The 22,525-nt window shown below is 45.1% G+C and overlaps 3 protein-coding genes across 10 annotated transcripts in view; 1 reads left to right on the top strand and 2 right to left on the bottom strand.

The window, feature by feature from the left end:
- The window catches only part of DYNC1H1 (dynein cytoplasmic 1 heavy chain 1), a 57,570-nt gene extending 56,807 nt beyond the window's left edge, over positions 1 to 763 (top strand). Inside the window, exons 77-78 of the mRNA XM_083729746.1 lie at positions 79 to 206; positions 320 to 763. Coding sequence (XP_083585872.1) covers positions 79 to 206; positions 320 to 448 — 257 coding nt within the window. The 3' untranslated portion in view covers positions 449 to 763. The remainder of the gene's footprint in view (positions 1 to 78; positions 207 to 319) is intronic.
- Positions 764 to 841: 78 nt separating this feature from the next.
- Positions 842 to 8,195, bottom strand: LOC310844307 (uncharacterized protein). The gene is made up of 5 exons (XM_083738391.1): positions 8,011 to 8,195; positions 7,120 to 7,190; positions 5,274 to 5,327; positions 3,122 to 3,175; positions 842 to 2,386 (listed from the first exon to the last, which is right to left on the bottom strand). Exons 1-5 carry the CDS (start codon positions 8,084 to 8,086, stop codon positions 1,961 to 1,963), a joined length of 681 nt encoding a protein of 226 aa, XP_083594517.1. The 5' UTR covers positions 8,087 to 8,195; the 3' UTR covers positions 842 to 1,960.
- A 1,509-nt stretch (positions 8,196 to 9,704) lies between these two features.
- LOC310844182 (uncharacterized protein) lies at positions 9,705 to 22,198 on the bottom strand. 8 transcript variants are annotated; one of them, XM_083738008.1, is made up of 7 exons: positions 22,089 to 22,198; positions 20,677 to 20,742; positions 19,677 to 19,730; positions 17,844 to 17,907; positions 15,268 to 15,381; positions 12,008 to 12,541; positions 9,705 to 9,864 (listed from the first exon to the last, which is right to left on the bottom strand). In XM_083738008.1, the coding sequence occupies exons 2-6, from the start codon at positions 20,728 to 20,730 to the stop codon at positions 12,009 to 12,011; spliced, it is 819 nt and encodes a 272-aa protein (XP_083594134.1). In that variant the 5' UTR covers positions 20,731 to 20,742; positions 22,089 to 22,198; the 3' UTR covers positions 9,705 to 9,864; position 12,008. The 8 variants fall into 8 exon arrangements, with proteins under 8 accessions (XP_083594134.1, XP_083594132.1, XP_083594133.1 ...); XM_083738006.1 differs by having other exon boundaries at positions 12,008 to 12,548; positions 17,848 to 17,907; XM_083738007.1 differs by having other exon boundaries at positions 12,008 to 12,548; positions 17,848 to 17,907; positions 19,677 to 19,727.
- Between the last annotated feature and the right edge of the window lie 327 nt (positions 22,199 to 22,525).

The raw sequence follows: 22,525 nt of genomic DNA, 5'->3' as shown, positions 1-22,525 counted from the left end.
TGGTGAATCCACAAAATAACAGACTTTAATATACTTCACGGCTGACATTTAAACATCCCTCTCTTTTTAACTCAATAGGCCTGAAGCTTCAGGGAGCCGCATGCAACAACAACAAGCTATCGCTTTCCAATGCTATTTCAACGGTCTTGCCCATAACTCAGCTTCGCTGGATCAAACAGACAAATGCTGATAAAAAGTCTAATGTGGTAAGTAATGTGATCTGTTGAGTCTCGTGCTTTTCAGTCATACCTGCTGTTTATGCTCTCCTTGTGATTCACTTCCTCCTCTTCACCTTGTACTGAACCCGTTTGTTTTGCAGGTGACATTACCTGTTTATCTGAACTTCACTCGTGCTGATCTGATCTTCACAGTTGACTTTGAAATTGCCACCAAAGAAGACCCTCGTAGCTTCTATGAACGTGGCGTGGCTGTCCTGTGTACTGAGTAAAAAGGAACCTGTAACCAGCATTCAAGCATTTTTGCATCTCGAATCTAGTTCTAGAAGGCTGTTTTAACACTGCAAAGCATAGTTATGTTGTCAAATGGTTATGTAGAGGAGAGTAAGATGGATGTATCTGAAACATGCTTAGATGTTGACTGTTGGATTGCAAGGCATAGTTAAGTTTTCAGATGGCTGTATAGAGGTGGCCAAGAAAGATTTATGTTTGAAACCTGGAAAGACTGTCAGAAGGATTTGTTGTTTGTGGATTGTTCTAGATTGGTGTACTAATGTCAGATGCTTAAATAAAACTTTACAGCACGATTTCTTGTTTTATGGGAGCTTTTCAGTGCCTTATTCACTTGTCAAGATCATGAGCATAAACCAACGAGAGAGAAAGCTAGGTTCAAAAAGTAAGTGTACTGCAGTCCTATCTTGAAATAGTCTCTATAGCAGGAGAGAGTCCACATTGATGTGCTAGCTTGAGTTATATAGTCCATCTGTAGAATGTGGTCTGCCATTTGGCAACCTGATAGCTTGGAATAAATTTATTCCTTCAATTCAGCTTTTACAGTAAGTTTTTCAAAACAGGCTCTAGAACAAGCTTGCCTTCCAACTTGTTGGACTCCCATCAACCCCTGTAAGCATGACCAATGGCTGGGAATTGTTGTAGTCAAAAACAACTGGAGGGTAACAGATTGGGGGGCACTTTTCTAGAGCTATTTATTTCATTATCTAAAATCTGTGAGCCACCTTCAGGAAGGCTCGCAATAATAAAATTGCACTAAAATAATTTAAAACACTATGGCCTATTGCACACAGCAAGTTAGCAAGGTGAAGAAAGCTCAATTAAGTGGGGAAAGGGGGCATCAGCTGCTTCTGGCACAAGGGCTGGTGAATACTGCTACTTCAGTGGGGTGCAAGAAATGCATGGTGTTATTGAGATTTCCGCACTAAAGGGATAACAATTGTTCTTGGTAAATTCTCTGCCATTAGGTATCTTCCAAACTGCCTTTAATACCAGGCGACTGACACTAGCAAAAGCCAGGAGTAGCAAGGCAGTCAGTTGGGGATTAGGACATAGATGGTTAGTTTGATGTAACAAGGCTGTCTAGTCCAGCATTTGGTCTTCAAATAATGACCAGCGTATAGTATGGCCTGCTTTCAGGCAGGACAGAATCATGCCATGTTTGCCCTTGACATCCCAATAACCCGCAGTTCATAACACTATTATTGTGAAGACTATTTAGCGTGGAGTATAAAAATGTTCTCACAAACACTGCTTCCTCAGTGATAGACAGAAATCATCTTCTAGTATGAACTTCCTTTTTAGCGCTACGTGTTCCTAACTTTCCAAAACTTTTGCGATTACCTTTTTTGTGTAATGTGGCCTTGCAAGAACAATGAAGTGCTTAAATGTTAAAAAGACTTGCACACTTGTGGGCTCCACCTAATTTATTTTTACAACAGGCATTGTTTTCACCCACAGACATGGGTAGATTGCAGTTAGGCTACACAAACTCAAGTCATCCGCAATTTTTTCCTTGGCGTTTCTCCAGCACTGTCTAGGACAGCCCTCCCTTGCTTCCTCTTGACCTTAAGAATTTCACGCAGATTATCACAATCGGCCAACATCGGGTGTAGCACAAAATCACAAGGTGGTTTTTTAGAGAGAACAGCATGCTTTGAATGACCTGGCCCAGGAAACCAGGAAGGTTCTGTGATCATCTGCAATACTTCAGCTGCTTCATTCAGTTGAGGTTCATCCTCATGAGTTACAATTAGAGGGCTTTCCATGGGTGCAAAGGCAGAGAGGGGTTCTGGGCCTTCTGAAAGAACACTGTCTTCTGTGCTCAGATGCTTCAGAAAGATCACCCTACTCAACTCAAGGGAGCCCAAACTACTGTTGGAGTTGCCTTCATCATCACCATCATAAGGATCCATGAACTAAAGCAACAGACACAGCAAAAGACTTCACTTAACAAGAGAGAAAGTTCCTTCTCAGCAGCCAACTTTCGGGAAAGAGTCCCTGAAACTAGACAGGATTTGCACATAACACTTAAGCTGTGGTTTGTTTAGCCCACGCTAAGGTGGCTTGTTTCAACATGTGAAACCAGCTCAGAATACTAACAATGGTTTCTTAAAACAACCCAATATGTGGCACCAATATCCAACTGAAAAGTGCTGCCAATGCAAGGACTTTTGTGCTCAGTCTTGTTTAACCATGATTTGTTTGGCCACCCTACCCTGATGCTACAGAGTCACGGGGCAAGGGCAGCTGGAAACCCAGCTTTGGAAAACTAAGCTGTGGCTCATTTGCTAGCCTGTGAGATAACTTGTGGTTTTTTAAACAAACTGGTTAAAACATTCACACTTAGTGGCTTAGCATTGCGTGTAAATGATTTAAAGAACTGTTGCATTAATCTGATGCATTAATCAGACAACAAACTACTACTAAATAGTCAACCTCGGATAACTTTGGAAAAATTCCACCCTGATCTAAGCCTAACAGTGGAAGCAAGAAAGTATCCCACTTTAATAATACAATATAATACAGGCACCTGTTGAATGCATTTTTGTTTGAAAACACATTCTGCAGAGGTATTCATAAAAGTGGAGTGGTGCCAAAGCTGGCAAAGCAAAATTCCATCGGAGGGCAGAGAATAGATATTCAAAACTTACTTGAAGTTTCGTTCTCTCCCGGGATCCTGCCAAAAGCGCACTCTTGGGCGGCACCTGTTTTGGATAAGACACTTTCTGATGTGTATATAGCACGTGGTTAAAGCCTGACTGCTCAAAGCTTAGCACATTCAAACTATGCAGGTTCACTGTGTGCATGTGCTCCCAACTGTCCCTATATACCAGGAACAGTTTAGAGTTTTAGCTAGCTGCCCTTAGCAAAGTAATTGCCCCCGTTTTACAATTTGGGAGTGTGTTTTCAAAATGTTTCTGTAAGATGCAAGAGTTGCCATTCTTCAGCACTTGTCTGCACTTCCCCTTGCCATCTAGAATGGGGGTAAATCTAGGCATGGGGCGCAAGTGCGCCTTATCTCTAGTGCAGATGCAAGGGTGTTAAGGTACCATTAAGGTACACATTCTCTACTTTCGCATTCTTTAGCTAGCGATTTTGACCTCTTAAGGTACTCTGAATACCTCCTTTTTCCAACAAGCCCTTTAAAGTGCAGATTTGTATCCCTGTCTGTGCTCAACTATACAGCTGCAAATATGTTTTAAGTGCATTATCCAAAGTGACACTAGAGCTAACTGCAAATTCAATATATATTTTAAAACTTTTTAAAAAGCATTTTCACAGCATTTTTTCATATGTGTCTAGATTCCACCTGTATCTGCATTGGATACAAAGTTGTTTTATGTATGCTGCAAATCATTATGAGATGTTTCGTAGCCAACAATTCAATAAAATACTCTACTACAATGGCATTGCTAGCTGAAAGAACCAAATCCCTTATTGCATTCAAATTCAGTGCAGGGCAGACTATGTCCAACAAGCAGCCCAATGCAACAAGCAGACGCCATAAAAGACCCTTCCACAAACTGTAGCAGCCTGAGATGGATTCAGGCTCTTGTCTCCAATTCTGTATTCCATGGGTAGGCAAACTAAGGCCCAGGGGCCAGATTCGGCCCAGTTGCCTTCTCAATCCGGCCCGCGGATAGTCTGGGAATAGTGCGTTTTTACATGAGTAGAATGTGTGCTTTTATTTAAAATGCATCTCTTCGTCTTTTGTGAGGCATAGGAATTCATTAATTTCCCCCCAAAAAATATAGTCGGGCCCACCACAAGGTCTGAGGGACAGTGGACCGGCCCCCTGCTGAAAAAGTTTGCTGACCCCTGGACTGTGCTCTGCTTTCAAGGGAGACCTTTGCTGCTTAGTACTGTATTTGCTTGGGCAGGGGTACCTTTACCTTTACCTTACTGTATTTGCTTTTCCGCTATACTGTACATGTATTGGCCAGCGGCAACCTTGAAGATAAGTGCTAGCCAATCTAAATACACAACCAAATGCACCGTGCAGCAACCCGGAGATACAAAACGCTTGGCTAAAAGCTTCACTTTCTGGAGCCCAAAGGCAAAATGTAATTAAATAGCCTCGTGGAACTGCCCTTTTAAGATAACCACTTATCAGTTGCTTTCCATAAGGTGTCTTTGCGTGCCTGCATGTGCACCATCTACCTTCTTTGAAGTGCTAGTCCTATTGAGAGTAGACCCATTGAAATGAATGGACATGGTTAACTTACACCCATTAATTTCAATGCATTCAACTCCAAGTTGGGCTTTGTTGAATGCCCACGACCCTACAGGGTGCTATTCTCCTAACAACATGCTACATCTTTAAGTGTTAAAAGTGTTGAGCAACTTCTATTAAATATATATATATATAATAGGGTGTACCCTATTACACACACACACACACACACTCTAAATTTACTGGAACCACTTCATCACCACACAAGGCTTTCAAAGGGAAAGCCTTACTTGGGAGTAAATTGAATTCAATAGGACTTAAATCTGACTAGAAATGGTTGGGATTGTGTTGCAATTAAATTTACACAGTGGTACCTCGGGTTAAGTACTTACGGTAATTCGTTCTGGAGGCCCGTTCTTAACCTGAAACTGTTCTTAACCTGAAGCACCACTTTAGCTAATGGGGCCTCCCGCTGCTGCCACACCACCGCTGCGCGATTTCTGTTCTCATCCTGAAGCAAAGTTCTTAATCCAAGGTAATTAATTCTGAGTCTGTAATCTGAAGCGTCTGTAACCCGAGGTACCACTGTATAGCTTTTGGATGGATAAAACTTTGTATCTATATATTACCTCAATGTCGGTATCTGATTCAGATTCACTGCTGTACTCAACAGTACACTTTTGCTGTGAAAGAGAACAGCTGGTGAATACAAGGGGATTTCGTTTAATATTCTTAAAACACTTCAGTCCTGCTGCCCGCAACCTTAGCTTCCAAAAAGCTTCCCACTGCCAAGCACACTAAACATCCTTCCTCAAGTTTCCCATTCAACACCTGAAAACTATTCACTTTGCCCAGATTTAAACCAACAGGCAGAGTAGTTTGCCATTTGGAGCAACTGTTGTTCCACAGTTCCTACTCATGCATGATGCAATACCGAAATACCGGTGGACAACAAAAGAGGTTTAAAGATGCTCTCAAAGGCAAATCTTAAAAAAAAATGTAGTATAAGCTCTGATAACTGGGGGGAAACTGGCCTGCAAGTGTTCCAGTTGGAGAACAGCCTTTGCCAAAGGTGCCATGGGCTTTGAAGACACTCAAACACAGGATGAAAGGGAGAAACGTGCTAAGAGGAAGGCACGCTTGGCAAACCCTCACCATGATCAACTCCCACCCGGAAACCTATGTTCCCACTGTGGAAGGATGTGTGGATCCCAAACTGGCCTCCAGTGTCACTTAGACTCACTGTTAAGACTGTGTTCATGGAAGACAATCTTACTCGGCCTACAAGTGGTCACCAAAGATGATGATGCAATTATTCTTCAGGAAAATTTAGGAAACACAAGGAAGCTGCCTTATACCATCGGCCCATCTAACTCTGTTCTGCCCACACAGATTGGCAGTGGCTCTCCCAGGTTTCAGATGAGTTGCAGACCTACTATGATGGCTACCAGCAGCTGGGAATCGCAGGTGGGCCAAGTGCAGTTATGCTCCTGTCAGCTCATAGACTTCTCGCAGGCAAGTCTCTCCTTCCCGCCATTTTCATGGGTGGAAAGAAGCATGTGTGTGCCAGCAATGGCCATCAAAGTGCCACGCCACAGACACTGGCACGAATGAATTTTAGCGCAACATTTCAAACATTTCAAACAAAAAGCCTGCATTCCATAATGCGACAGGCAATGTAAAAGGAAGTGTAAAAGGAATGTAATAAATTGGGACTATGACTAGGAAAACTAACGCAATAATCCTCACGTCTGAACACAGCCTATGGGTTTGTACACCCTCTTGTTTACATCTAGGCCCTGCCTGCTGCTGTTTTGTGAAGAAGTGTACGCAATCCACATCCTACACCTATCTTGTCATTTTTAAAAAAATGAAATAGCATGTTTTGATGTGTTTTCCCCCAAACCACCTTCAATCCAAATGGAGAAAGAGTTTGCATTTTAAACCAGTAACGTGTGCACAGCCTAGGATTTGCGAGACAAGGGTTCAAATCCCAGCTTGGCCATAAAACTCACTGGGTGACCCCCCTGGGCTAGGCCACTGTCTCTCAGCCCAACCCGCCTCAGGGGGACAAAATGGGAAGTGGGAGGTCAGAACCATATATGTCACTTGGAGCTCAGGTGTAAAACTGGTGTAGAAATAAATAAATGGAGCATGCACAGGCCCAAGCAAATTTTTAAACTTTGTCAAAGATTAAGAGGGAAGCACAACTTCACCTGGTGAAGAGGATTTCATGTTACCTCAAGCCTGGTGAGAGGGTTCCATGTTACCTCAAGCAGCTCTTGGGGTCTTGCCTCGTCACCTGCAGCCGTTTCCACCTCACATTTCACAGGTGGCTCAAATTAAGCTGCTTCATCCCAGTCACAAGGCTCAGCAGGGTTTACCAGTGCAATCAAAGCCATCCCTAGGCCAGGTGAGGCCACCCCTTGCTAAGTTTTGTGTTTTCAAATCAGCATTTTAAAGTGAAAATCTTACCATGTACTTCTGAGCTAATCGCTCTATATAATCAGGTTTCCCCCCTGGATTCAGACGATCACATGAATCTACTACAGAAGAAGGGGAAAGTGTTTGGTTAGGGGGAGAAATCAGCTCTTAAACCAGTGAGCGGCTGTGTTTGGCCTCCCTTCTCTTTATCAATCTCCTGACACGAATTTAAGCAAATGTGGTATGGAACATCGCCTGAAAGGTTTGTATTAGAAACATTTTCAGCTGTTTCCATAAGTGGATCTGTTTTTACGTGTTTCTTGCTTTATGGTCCTGATATATTTGTTTTAGAACTCTATAGTTTATTGTTGTAACTGACCCTGGGACCTTAATGGTAAAGGGCCATCACGTTTTTAAAAAGAAAACAGATTTAAGGATCACTGCTCTTTGACACAGAGGCTGAACTGAACACACAGAAGGTAAAATTCACACAAACTATTTTTATTTGTATTTTTTTACTGTGGAGCAGCACACAGAGCAAAATTTGAGCTCTGTCTTATTTGTTGTACCAATATGCCATGTGAGGCTGGCTTTCCAAAATGCATCCTTTTCCATTTGGTTCTATACAAACTGGCAATGCTATCAAAAGACTCCACCCCAAAAAAGTTACCATGAGCTATTTTTTTTAACGATTCTTTCTCCATCTGTTTAGCACTGCTGAGAAGAAGGGAAAAAATAGTTACTGTCTGATCCTAGGCCTATGCCCATCAAATTCCATATGAGATACTCCAAATGCAAAGGATTACAGCTGTGTAACCCAAATAGCTACACATTACTTGCAACAAGCTGTTGACCTTATGGGGACTAATGTTTAGCTCAAGTGAATTAGGACAGCTGCAAAATCAGAACAGGTATTGATACCAGTTCCCTCCATCCTCGTACCTGCAATAAAATTCCCACTTTGGTATATTTTTCTCCTCTTCCTCCTCTTCCGCTTCTTTTCTTCCACTGATGTCATCTTGTCTCCAGCAACCTTCTGTGGTCTCACCAGTCACCACCCATAATTATAACCTTAACTACTTGCACCTGACCTCAAACTTTCTATAGGTAGGGATGGTGTTGCATTGTGGTAGCTGAACTGCATGGTGGGATTTGTAGTTAAAGGCCGAAAAAGAAAAAGATCAGGAAGGGAAAGGGGGGAAGTGGGCTTGGAGAAGGGTGGGGTTTAGCTTTTATTTCAGTTCTGAGTTGGAAAAATAATATTAAAAAATTAAGCATTTTTCTCTGCCATTTTGGATTTCTTAAAACAATTTGGTGATGTAGGTGGGACGGCTTGTGTCAGGAGCAAGCCAGCAGTAAATCACACTGTGCAAGTGGAGTTAACTCTTTATCAGCAAAAACACAATTTGTCAGGCCTAATGTGCGTGGCAACTCCTCCTCAATAGGTCTTGCCCCCGTGATGCAGTTGTTGAGACTGAAGGTCCCCAGCTCTCCAGGGTTTCTTCCAAGCATTTGGAGACTGTGTGTGTGTGCGCATCACCAATCTCTCCTCCACCCTTTTCATGCCTCTTCTGGTTCTGTGAAACAAGCAGGGAGGGGAGCTTTTTACAACCCACTGCTCTTCACCAGTCTAACTTATCTTTGCCTCTTGACTTACCTTGCCTTTCCCCACCCCCTCCTGCTTCAACTTCTGCCTCTGATTCTAGACCTCTCTCTGCCATAGACTCTTCCCAGCTCACTAAGCCCTGTTGCTCTTCAGCATCCCTCTTATGAGAGGAGGAATCACTTGTTTCTTGCCCTTGGTGCCGCAAAAAAGGCTTCCAAGTCCTCCTCACCAAATAAGCAAGAGCCCTTGAAAGACATTGAAGGCAGGTTGACCATGGTGCCACATCACCATTCCAGTTGCCAAATTTTGCACATGGACACTTTTTAGCTTTGATTGTTTTGTCAGCTCAAAACACACCTATGGCACCATTGGAGGGGAACAGAGAACAGAGGGGAATGAAAGAACTGAGGAAGGCTTCAAACGACAACAAAGAACTTGCAGAAGGAAGAAAAACAGGCAGGGAGAATCAGATAAAAACCGCTGAGAATAATCTGTGGAAATCAGGGAAGGAGAAAGTTGATAAGCTGATCTTCCTAGGTGTGGAAGGGAGAGAAACTTTAGGAAGAGGCTTGGGGTGCTGCCTGCCTCTGCAGTTTGGACCACGTAACCCTCTCCTAGGCTGTGTGGGGGCTGTTGACCCATTGTCTTCTGGACGCCTGCATGCCAACCCGGGGACAAAATGCCTCATTTGAATCCCTGCATCATGACAAAGTAACATTAACATTGGAGGACATAGATCTGTTAACTCATCCACGCTTTCATTGGTGCTTTTTAGTCACAGGGTCTAGAGAAGCTTTTCTTTTGTCCTGCATTTTCACCAGGAAAACCCACTGTTTACTGCTGAATTGGAACAAATGTCAATTCACACAAAACCCGATCGGCATTTGTTCCGATTCAGTAGTGAACGGTGGCTGTTCTGGGGGGGGAACAAAGGTCTCTCAGACCCTTGACTAGAACTCACGGAACAAAAGAAATTGTGGACGAGTCTTTAGTTTAAGAGGGGACAAACAAGCAAACAACAACCCTTGAGTGACAGCTTTCTTCTTTCCCAATGTATGTTTTATTTCACTGGTGCCATTTTAAGACATGGTTACTTGAGAAACTGTGAAAATCCATTTATACCCAGCAGAGAGAGAGAGAGAGAGAGCAGAAAAGTACCCAAGGTAGTCAGGTGATTCATTTCAGCATCACTGCAGAATTGGAAGGAAACATTAGTGAGACATTCCCAGCCACGCAATCTCCACAAAACTAAAGCATTAAACTATGTGGGACTTGGGTGCTTCCTCATAGTAAGATTGCAGGTGAACAGAGCTAGAACAGGGCAACAGAAACAATGAATGCAGGAAGCTGCTTTTACCCAAGTCGGGCTATTGGTCTGTCTGGCTCAATAGGTCTACACCATGGGTAGGCAAACTAAGGCCCAGGGGCCAGATCCGGCCCAATTGCCTTCTCAATCCGGCCCAAGGATGGTCCGGGAATCAGCATGTTTTTACATTCATGTGCTTTTATTTCAAATGCATCTCTGGGTTATTTGTGGGGCATAGGAATTCATTCATATTTTTTTCCAAAATATAGTCCGGCCCCCCACAAGGTCTGAGGGACAGTGGATTGGACCCCTGCTGAAAAAGTTTGCTGACCCCTGGGCTACACCTATCGGCATCAGCTCTCTAGGATTTCAGGTGCGATCCTTTCCCCCAGCCCTACATTGATATGCTGAGGACGGAACCTAGGACCTTTTGCATAAATCACCATGTCTAAGTTGCCAGGGAGTGTCCCAGGGTATGGTCTGAAGGCCTGCCATTTTGTTGAAGCCAAGCATGTTTGGGTCACTGTGTGGATGGATGACCACACTGGGAACCTGGTACATCTTGCCTTGGGTTCCATGATGGGAAGAGGGTGAGTTTTGCATGCGTGTGAAAGTAAATAGATAAATAAAATAGAGCACCTTCCGTATGAGCAGCGTTTTTCTTCTGGGGGGATGCAGGGGGAAGCATACCCCTAAACATTTTGTGATTCTTTGTACTTTTGTCCATTTACTGTATTTATTTCCCCTGATTTGAACTATAAAATGGTGATTTTCTTGAGTCAAAATGGCAGTACCCCTAAACATTATTATTTTTTGGGGGGGGGGGAAGCACTGCGTATGAGGATAATCTAAATCAGCTAGAGGCTTAGAAAATGGAGGACAGAGGAACATGTTAAACGTAGTGTGAAGGAGAGCATTTTCTACCTCTCAGTACCAGAACCTTGGTCACCCAACGAAACTAATCAGTGGTAGATGTTATATGTCAGATTCTTCGTGCGCTTATGCCCTTGGGGAAGACTTCAGTTGGAAAGCATTTAAAAAGGTAAAGGTACCCCTGCCCGTACGGGCCAGTCTTGACAGACTCTGGGGTTGTGCGCCCATCTCACTCAAGAGGCCAGGGGCCAGCGCTGTCCGAAGACACTTCCGGGTCACGTGGCCAGCGTGACATCGCTGCTCTGGCGAGCCAGAGCCGCACACGGAAACGCCGTTTACCTTCCCGCTGGTGAGCGGTCCCTATTTATCTACTTGCACCCGGAGGTGCTTTCGAACTGCTAGGTTGGCAGGCGCTGGGACCGAGCAGCGGGAGCGCACCCCACCGCGGGGATTCGAACCGCCGACCTTTCGATCGGCAAGTCCTAGGTGCTGAGGCTTTAACCCACAGCGCCACCTGCGTCCCCTTGGAAAGCATTTAGACCTAATCAAAAACACTTCCCCTTTTCCGCCCTGCAGTACTCCATCTGTCTGTCTCTTTCCATTTTTTTGCTTGCCACCCAAGCCAGAGAGTTCCTGGGCAGAATGGACTGGCAGAAGGAGAAACCCTCTGGGTTCCACCACAAGGAGCTCCCATGTCTTCTCCTAGGTCTCTCTGCAAGGCGATGGTGGCTGGACCCCGTTCAGACTGGTAGGGCAGGAGGAAGCCAACAGTAGTAGGAGCCAGAGTCAACGATAAGCAGACCCAATGGCAGCCATTGCCAACAAACTCTAGTTTTGTGCCCATCCTGCTACCTGCTTAAGTCTACATGGGCAACATGTTACTAAGGAGGAAGACGCCAACACCTAGGGCCACCCTTCTGGACTTGGTTGCAAGAATGCAGGCCAGTCCAGTGGGCTGAGGGCAGACAGAGGTAGATAGGACAGTGGCACTCGCCCTGATGCACCAGCCTCCAGTGAGAGAAGGTATGCAAGGAGGACAACAGAGAAGAGGTAGTGCCCAGACAGAAAATTTCCTTCTTCCACCGCCCTGCCCGCAGTTCTATCACGGTTCCTATTTGTTACCCATCGCAGCGAACAAGAGCCCATTCTGCTACCTCAAGTCTGGCTGGTGCGCAGTTTCTTTTGCCGTAGTGTTTCCCCAACCCGCTCTAGAATCGGGATGTCCTTGGACTTCCTGACAACTGTTTCGTCAAGCATAACAATGTCGCCATCCAGAGGTTGCGGCAAAGGAGCCACAGGTGAAGTTGGCAAGAGTCCCACATCTTCTGAAGGCTCCACATCCATGAGCAAGGCCAGGTCGGGCACCAGCCCCTCAACTTCCGCCTCTGAGTCTTTCGGAAGCTCAGAGCCCCTTGGAATTATTCGGGGCAGGTTGGTCGCCGTCCCTGTAGAGAGACTTCCGTTTGCTCTTTGGGCATCGCTGCTGGGTTCCATATCAATGTCATCGTGCCTTCTTGTTGATGGAGGAATCCACCTTGCAGGCATTGGGAAGGGTTCTGATGCTTCCGCTCCTGATCCAATCAAGTGCATGATAGGAGCGTGCGCTGCTTGGGGCCTTCTGTCGCTAGGAAGGTTCGCATTGAAGTCAGGGTGAATTGAGAGCTCTTCCCAGAATCTGCCACCGGAATCTGGAGGCTAGCACAATGACAAAACACTGTACCATCATACAAATACAAGACATGCTCATTTACCCAAGTGGAATGAGAGATACAGAGAGAGAGAGAGAGAGAGAGAGAGAGAGAGAGAGAGAGAATGTGTACATACATTATGTGTCTGCATAGGTAAAGGTAAAGGGACCCCTGACCATTAGGGTCCAGTTGTGATTGACTCAGGGGTTGCAGCGCTCATCTCACTTCTGGTGAACCAGAGCAGCGCACAGAAACGCTGTTTACCATCCCACCAGAACGGTACCTATTTATCTACTTGCACTTTGACGTGCTTTCGAACTGCTAGGTTGACAGGAGCAGGAACCGAGCAACGGGACCTCACCCCGTCACGGGGATTCGAACCGCCGACCTTCTGATCGGCAGGTCCTAGGCTCTGTGGTTTAAACCACAGCGCCACCCGCATCCATAGAGGATATCTAAAGCATTCGGGTATGCAAGTTTCCATATGTTTTACAATGTGCAGCTAGTGATGGATGGAACAGCTCAGTGCTAAAGCATAGGCTTTGCATGAAGAAGGTACGCCCCTCTGACATAATGCTGGACAGTTTCTCACCTGCTTAACTGTTGCTAAGGACTCTAATCAATGATATATTCTATTATAAGGTCCTTGGGGCAGAAACCTCTTTTTCTGTATAAAGCACCAAGCTGCAGGTGGCCAGGACTCAGCCCAGGACCGCTTGCATGCAAAGCCTGCGCTGCAATCAGCAAGTTGCAACTCTTTCCCACTTTTAAGGGGATTAGATAAGGCTCCGTCCATAGGAGCACCCTACCTCCAGGATCAGACCGCCAACAATGTGTCTGAATACTAGTTACTGGAGACTGCAGCAGGCGATGGCTACTTCCCTTACGTGCTGCTTGGGATGCTGGACTAGGCAGGTCTTTAGACGGAGTGGTAGGGCTGCATTTATGTTCTTTTGGGGAAAGGCGTTTTCACGGAATCGTAGAGTTGGAAGGGACCGCAAGGGTCATCCAGTCCAGCCCCCAGCAATGCAGGAATCTTTTGTTCCATGTGTGGCTCGAACCCACAACCATGAGATTATGAGTTCTCACGCTCTACCAGCTGCGCTACCTGTAAGGGGGAAAGACTTTTTTCTAATGCATTTTAAAAATACATTCTCGTTAAGATGAATGTGAAGACAGGCTACTCTGCCAGTGGGGTTCTCAGAGTCTCCCTCCCTGAAGTTGAAGGTGCATCTCCTGCAGTTTAAGTCTCCCAAGCTTAAATGGCTAGCTCAGCTCTTCATACACAAGCCAACAGTGTGACACAGCAGCTAAAAAAGCCAATGCAATTCTGGGCTGCATCAATAGGAGTATAGCATCTAGATCAAGGGAAGTAATAGTGCCACTGTATTCTGCTCTGGTCAGACCTCACCTGGAGTACTGTGTCCAGTTCTGGGCACCACAGTTCAAGAAGGACACTGACAAACTGGAACATGTCCAGAGGAGGGCAACCAAAATGGTCAAAGGCCTGGAAACGATGCCTTATGAGGAACGGCTAAGGGAGCTGGGCATGTTTAGCCTGGAGAAGAGAAGGTTAAGGGGTGATATGATAGCCACATTCAAATATATAAAAGGATGTCACATAGAGGAGGGAGAAAGGTTGTTTTCTGCTGCTCCAGAGAAGCAGAGACGGAGCAATGGATCCAAACTACAAGAAAGAAGATTCCACCTAAACATTAGGAAGAACTTCCTGACAGTAAGAGCTGTTCGACAGTGGAATTTGCTGCCAAGGAGTGTGGTGGAGTCTCCTTCTTTGGAGGTCTTTAAGCAGAGGCTTGACAACCATATGTCAGGAGTGCTCTGATGGTGTTTCCTGCTTGGCAGGGGGTTGGACTCGATGGCCCTTGTGGTCTCTTCCAACTCTATGATTCTATGATTCTACGAGATTTGCAGTTGCACCACCGAGACCTGAACAACTTCTTAAGGAAGCTGCTTGCCTGCCCTAATTCACCCTGCAGCCCTGGTGAGAGATGAAACTGGGGAGTGTCTCTTTTCAAAGTCACAGAGCTTCATTCAATTCAGGGAACATCCAGGGATTAGCTCAGGATGTGTTTCTGTGCTAAGAACTGAGCCCTCCACCCCATTCATTCATTCATATGCTTCTAACTTCACTTTCAACCAAACGCCTCCAAGGCAGCCAACAAGACATACAAATTATGCCATACAAAAATGTGCATATATGTATATCCCTATAAATATTCATTACAAGCAACATGAATCCTCGCACAGTGAATTTCACAACTGATCAGAGATGTGAACTTGCATTCTCTGCAGCCACTACCATCACCCTTTGCTAGGTCTGTATTATATGACCATCAGGCAATAATGGGTGTGTTTTGTGGAAGATATAGATAGAGCAACACAGCTGCCTGCAATTAAGGACTTTTAATGGAGTGGGGGCGTGCAATAGCCATGGACGCAGGGAGAGGACAATCAGGTGGTCAGGTGACAAAGAGGACACAGGGCTCCTTCACTTTTAATAGCTGTATAGAAGGCAGGATTTTCCACTTCTTCTTCTACCCAACTATTAAAGGAGAAACAGCCCTTGTTCCACCTGACCAACTTTGGTCACAGTAAGCCCCCCCCCCCCCATTTCATATTTTGCTATTGCGCCACTGTGCATTCCTACATTTTCCCAGACCTTGTACCCCCCTCTTCCCTCAAACAAGAGAGCACCCCCAGGGCACCTTGTGACGAAAAGCTGCACTTCTCTTCCTCAGCTTCATGGAACCTGTCGTGCAAATCACACTGAATGCTCCCTTGGTGCAGTTTCTTCTCTTCCACTGTATATCTGCCATGGACTGGAGGGGAAACACTTGTTTATTGCATGGTTGCGGCTGCGCAAAGAGAGGAAGTTACCTTTTTCTCCTGGCCTCCTCTCCTTGTTTACATGTCCCTCTAAATCTCTCATGGGGTTTTCACAGTGCAGGGCATGCAGGGGCAGAGGAGGGGGGGGGATCCTGTTGCACTAGTGCAAATGTTACTGGTTTTTGTTTAATGTATATCTTGCATGGGTGGCGCTGTGAGTGGGTGGACTTTGGTAATATGGCACCCTGCGCGCAAGGACAAAATTTGGTGCTGCTCCCCCACCCCCATCCCTTCATGAGGAAGACTTCAAATAGCTCACTTGGCTAACTGCCGCGTGAAACCACAAAGCCTAGGACTTGCAGATGAGAAGGTTGGCGGTTCGAATCCCTGTGACGGGGTGAGCTCCCATTGCTTGGTCCCTGCTCCTGCCAACCTAGCAGTTCGAAAGCACCTCAAAGTGCAAGTAGATAAATAGGTACCGCTCCGGCAGGAAGGTACACGGCGTTTGGTTCGCCAAGAAGCGGCTTAGTCATGCTGGCCACATGACCTGGAAGCTGTACGCCAGCTCCCTTGGCCAATAAAGCGAGATGAGCGCCGCAACCCCAGAGTCGTTCGCGACTGGACCTAATGGTCAGGGGTCCCTTTACCTTTATATCTTGCATATACGAGCAAAAAGCATGTGGACAAGGGTGGACTTTGGTAATATGGCACCCTGCGCGCAAGGACAAAATTTGGTGCTGCTCCCCCACCCCCATCCCTTCATGAGGAAGACTTCAAATAGCTCACTTGGCTAACTGCCGCGTGAAACCAAACATGCAGAGAGCTTATTTTCAGTTCTTTATTAGCAGTAAATAGAAATACATGGAGACCATGGAATGTGAGCTATTGCTCAGAGTGCCCACTTCTCCCCCCTGGCAGCTACTTCCTACCTGTCAGCCCCCTCCTGCTGTCTGCGGTGGCCGCGAAGGGAATCCCCCTGTCTCTGTTTGGCTTTCTGTTCAGATAGATAGATATATAAAGGTAAAGGGACCCCTGACTGTTAGGTCCAGTCGTGGCCGACTCTGGGGTTGCAGTGCTCATCTCGCTTTATTGGCCGAGGGAGTCGGCGTACAGCTTCCGGGTCATGTGGCCAGCATGACTAAGCCACTTCTGGTGAACCAGAGCAGTGCACAGCAACACCATTTACCTTCCCACTGGAGCGGTACCTATTTATCTACTTGCACTTTGATGTGCTTTCAAACTGCTAGGTTGGCAGGAGCAGGGACCAAGCAACGGGAGCTCACCCCGTTCTGGGGATTCGAACCGCTGACCTTCTGATCGGCAGGTCCTAGGCTCTGTGGTTTAGACCACAGCGCCACCTGCTGAGAAACAACAACTGGGAAACATTTGCCTGCGAGCACTACAATTGGAGAACAGCCTTTACCAAAGGTGTTGTGGGCTTTGAAGACACTTGAACTCAGGATGCAAGGGAGAAACATGCTAAGAGGAAGGCACGCTTGGCAAATCCACACTGTAATCAACTCCTGCCCGGAAACCAACGTCCCCACTGTGGAAGGACGTGTGGATCCAGAATTGGCCTCCATCAGTCACTTACGGACTCACTGTTAAAACTTTGTGTATGGAAGACAGTGGCTCCCAGTACGTTTCCAAGCACCAACAAGTGTTGGTGTTGGTGCTGACCTTTAAAGCCCTAAACGGCCTTGGACCAGTATACCTGAAGGAGCATCTGCACCTCCATCATTCTGCCCGGACATTGAGGTCCAGCTCCGAGGGCCTTCTGGCGGTTCCCTCATTGCGAGAAGTGAGGTTACAAGGAACTAGGCAGAGGGCCTTCTCGGTAGTGGCGCCCACACTGTGGAACACCCTCCCTTCAGATATGAAGGAAATAAGCAGCTATTCTATCCTTAAAAGACATCTGAAGGCAGTCCTGTTCAGGGAAGTTTTTAATATTTAATGCTGTACTGTTTTTAACACTTGATTTTCACAGTAATTCTTTTTTAAAGAAATAAATGAACTGTGCCCCCTCAGTTTGGCACCCTGAACTGCACACACCTCCCTAAATCCAGCACTGATTGTGGATAGCACATTGTCCAAAGTATTGACTTAAACCATTAGGATACACAACTTGATCAAATTCTGAGCCTTTCCAGACCAGGAAAGTGTTGGTTGTTTTTCCGACTGCAGAACATTTTGCTGAATGCCGCCCAATATTTGTGAGCCGTGATCTTTCCAAATTGTTCATTATTCCAAAAGGAAAGTATCAGTGAATCTCACACATGGTGGAAATTCCCTTTTGTAGGCAACTGTCAAAAATACAGGAGCCCTGTCCTCTGTTTCACCTGTGGTCAACGTGCCCCTAAGGTCAGAACACGGTAGTGTTGACATCCACAAATGAAGATAGTTGCTCCAGAGTTTTATATAACAAAGCTGCAAAAAAAAGAAAAAAAGTACAAACCTACTTGATGAGCCAGATCGCCTGTTTTTTCTAGGAGTCCATCTGTGGGCATATAGATGATATCCTGTTTCGGAAATAATTACATCGTAAATAGAAGAACTTCTTAGAATAGAAATGCAGCTGCCTAAGTCTGATTCTCCCACAGCTAAAGCTCTCTGAAATGTGGCAATAATGAATGTGAATCGCTTGAAATAGCTTTTGTAAAAACTTAGTTGTAGTACCATACTGGCCTGAATATAAGCCTCCCCCCCAAAAAAATTCTGATCATGAGAAGTTAAAGTGCGGCTTAAACTCGCGACCTTACAAAAATTGGCTTTTATAATATCGCTGCTGAAATAGACATACGGTAAAACAGAACAGGTGTGAGTGCCTGCGAAATTTTAAGGGAGCGGCTTATATTCGGCTAAATGTATTTTTTTCTTCCCCCACCTCCTTGAATTTGAAAGGTGTGGCTTATATTCGGGTGCGGCTTACATTCAGGCCAATACGGTACTTGCCTGACTGAAGAAATTTAACATGTGAAGTGGGAAGGTGCAAAGACAACACAAGGGTGACAGAAGAGGGATTTTCAGCAGGTGTCACTTGTATGGACAGGTAAACCGGCTGAAATCCCCTCTGTTAAAGGTGCAGGAGTCCTGTCCCCCCCCCCCCTGCATCTGGCCACTCTGTTAACATGCAGTCCTAAACAGGTTTGCTCTCTAATAAAAGTGGTTAGGATTGCAGCCTGGAGATGGAATCCTGTGCTCCGCTTACCTGAAAGCAAGCCCCATTGAACTCAACAAGTTGAGATGTATAGGATTGTGCTGCAAGTTATTAAACTGTATGCATTTTTGTTGATTAATGAATAAATCTGCACGAATTTGCATATTAATACAATGCTTCTGAAGACAGAAAGCACACTTTGTGTTCAGAAGATGCCCCCATTTGAGGCACTGGTACCAACTTCAAAAAAAGTCTCCTGTGTGTAAGAGAATAGTCAATGCATATTCTAAGATGGTGCCTGCCACCTAGTTTTTTTTATAATAAAATGTTACAAAGGTTATTGTACCTTTTCTAGCATTCAAAATAATATTTTTAAATTATTTAAATTTTTGCTGCTGAATTAATCAAGGACACCTTTTCATTCAGTTAAAAGATTTGGTGTTACTTAATGTAGTAGATTGGTGGGACGTGGGTGACGCTGTGGGTTAAACCACAGAGCCTTGGACTTGCCAATCAGAAGGTTGGCTGTTCGAATCCCCGCAACAGGGTGAGCTCCCATTGCTTGGTCCCTGCTCCTGCCAACCTAGCAGTTCGAAAGCACATCAAAATGCAAGTAGATAAATAGGTACCGCTCCGGCAAAAAGATAAACGGCGTTTCCGTGCGCTGCTCTGGTTCGCCAGAAGCGGCTTAGTCATGCTGGCCACATGACCTGGAAGCTGTACGCCGGCTCCCTCGGCCAATAAAGCAAGATGAGTGCTGCAACCCCAGAGTCGGTCACAACTGGACCTAATGGTCAGGGTCCCTACTGTTTAGTTGGGTAGCCTGTTGGTGACAATAAATCTCTTAATAAAAACAGTGCATCCCTTAGAATATTATAATTACTATCCTAATGATCAGTTATACAATTATCTAATTTTATGGCATGGCAGATGAGCCATGCCAAACTGAGCTCCAAACTTCATTCCCCTGAGTATGAATATTATTGGAAATCAAGTGCTACATTTAAGGAAATATTCCTCTCTTGAAAACATCGCTTTTGTACTGCCAAAAAAGACCCCTCTATTCCTCTTTGCATCATTAGCAGCATACAGAGAAGAGGCACAATTGCCCGGAAATGTAGCAGTCATTACCTTAAGCTTGGTGTCAGACGCTGGTCTTGTCCCAGACTCCACTGTGCATTTCTGCTTTTGGGGGAAAAGAACGTAGAGGCAATATTGTAAATGGCCACAAATGGGCAACAAACAAAGTTGAAGACATTCAAAATACATAGGATGATTTAAAAAAAAAAAATTAGTTAGATAGAATGGCCAAGTGAAAAGAGTGCTGGCTCTTTTGTTTCGGACAAGACTAGTTCGGACAAGGCTAGTTTGAAACTAGCCTTTTTGTATACCAATAGCTTAGTAACTTTTACCATCTTGTAACCAGGCAACACTTCACTGCCTGTGCAACTTTTTCTGACTGCTGTATGGAAAAACACATGAATCTGACCTTTGGAGAGTTTTGTAAGTAAACTATTTTATGACTTACCAAACGTGATCTATTTGTGTGCTTGCTAGGGAAGTGAGATATATTGGGGTTCACTGAGAAAGGCACATTTAAGAAGTTTTACAGCCTATATTTCCATGCTTTGCTGTCTTTTTGGTGCTATTAAATTTTTGCTGGGGTTCTCTTACCCAAAAGCATTTGGCCAAAACTTAGGCCTCGGCTTCCAGGATTCCAATGAATTGTTATGAGGATAAAATAGTGCACCCATGGATGCTGCCCTACGCTCTTTGGAGAAAGGCTGGGATGAACATTTTATAAATAAATATTTTCCACTTTATTTTCACTACTTTTTAAAGACTAGGCAGTTCTATTAATCTGAACATATTTGAGTAGGATGTGGATGATAGGAGGGGAAAAGGAAGGAGCATTTATTTTATAAATATTAGAAAACAACATAGTCTTCTGTGATCTGGAACATATAGACCAGTGTTTCCCAAACTTGAATCTCCAGCTGTTTTTGGACTACGATTCCCATCATCCCTGACCACTGAATGGGAGTTGTGGTCCAAAAACATCTGGAGACCCAAGTTTGGGAACATTGATATAGACAGAAGAAAACCCCATAGAGTTAAATAAGGAATTTACCATGAATCTATGCCTTAGTCCCTCCATGTTGTCTGGAAATTTGGCAACATCCATCAGAGCAGAAGTCTAAAACAAAGGTTTAATAGAGAGCTTTGCTGAAAAGGACCACTTTTACCATGTTCCTAAATATAAACAATTTCATTGAGTATATTCATCTTTGTAACTGGCAAACTACTTCATGGCTTAATCTCTTGGTACCCACTTCTGCTCTTTTTGCCTCCTGAGGAGGAAGTCAAACTCATGAAAAGTGTTGTTGTTGTTTTTAATGCTGATGACCTCAACGCATTGTGACACAATGCACAGCTCCAAAATAAATTGCCTCCCCTCAGCTAATCATGTTTTCTTAGAGCAAAACCAAATATACCGTACTTTTCCGTGTATAACACTAGGTTTTCTTAGTTTAAAATTATGTGAAAAACTGTGGGTCATCATATACAGTGGTACCTCAGCTTACATACGCTTCAGGTTACAGACTCCGCTAACCCAGAAATAGTGCTTCAGGTTAAGAACTTTGCTTCAGGATGAGAATAGAAATCGTGCTCCAGTGGCGTGGCGGCAGCAGGAGGCCCCATTAGCTAAAGTGGTGCTTCAGGTTAAGAACAGTTTCAGGTTAAGAAGGAACCTCCGGAACGAATTAAGTACTTAACCTGAGATACCACTGTACACAGATAGTAAATGGTGGGAATTTTTTAAATTGGAGTCCCTAAAAATAGGGGGCATCTTATATATGGAGACGTATTATACCTGGAAAAATACAGTAGTTTGTTAAGGGTGCTGACCTCACAGACCTCTAATTCCCAGCAGCCTTAATAAATACAGTCAAATCTCGTTCTACGTCCGCCTCCACTTGCATCTGCTTCAGCGAATGTCCACGGCAAACCCGGAAGTACTGGAACGGGTTACTTCTGGGTGCGCCACTCACGCATACACAGAAGCGCTAAATCATGCTGCATGTGTGCAGACACAGCACTTCAATGTGTGTCGTTTTTGGGTTGCGGCGGGGCCTCCGGAACTTATCCCTGGATCCCCACCGTAACCCGAGGTTCCAATGTACTGTTCCCAGGATTCCTCATTACATAACCTTGACACAACTATTGTTGTGCACCAACCCAATCTCCAAGTGAAAGAATGTCCCTATTTTCTAAGGAGTGTTGGAGGGTAGTTATCCTTTCCTAGGAGAAATAGGAACGCTTCCAAAAGCTAGGGGGGGAAGTATATAGCTTATGTGGCTGACCACACACTTTGCAGAAGACTCAGGCAGTAATGAGAAGGGCATTCACCTGCAGGCTGTCAGGGCGAACAGTGCTAACCTTCCTCTGCTAACAGTACTGTGGTTCTGACTTTACTGATTTTAGTGTCAGTATTAGGATCTGCATCTCCAAACCAGGAAACAATTACATCTAGAAACCTACCTTTGGGTCATTTTTAATTCTGTTAGCCACCAAGTGCTAGCATTTTGCTTTTGCGAAGAAGGCACCTCTCACACCGAGGCAATCTGTTCCATGCCACGCTCACAACTATGGTAACAGAACTGTGGCACTATGACATCACCATTGGCATGGAAAGCTTATCTACATAACCGTATCCCAGAAAACCACTCAGCCACCCGCCTGTATTGTTTTCACCCTCTTCTCCTGGGCTGAGCGTGCATTGGATATAGTTGCAGAAGCATGTCTCTCTGAGTGTCTCTCTCACTCAGTGACTGGAAGGGAGAGACACACTGCTATGCCAGCAGAACGGCCAATGCATCCTTTGCATGCTGAGCCCAGGAGAAATGAGAGTGAAAGCAAGACAGACAGTCCGGGTGTGCTGAAATGGAAGAGATATTCCAAGTCTCCTGAGGGGGCAA

The sequence above is a fragment of the Podarcis gaigeae genome (assembly GCF_964106915.1).
Source record: "Podarcis gaigeae genome assembly, chromosome: 1".
Lineage (NCBI taxonomy): Eukaryota > Metazoa > Chordata > Lepidosauria > Squamata > Lacertidae > Podarcis > Podarcis gaigeae.
This window is presented reverse-complemented; position numbering and strand designations above follow the sequence as displayed.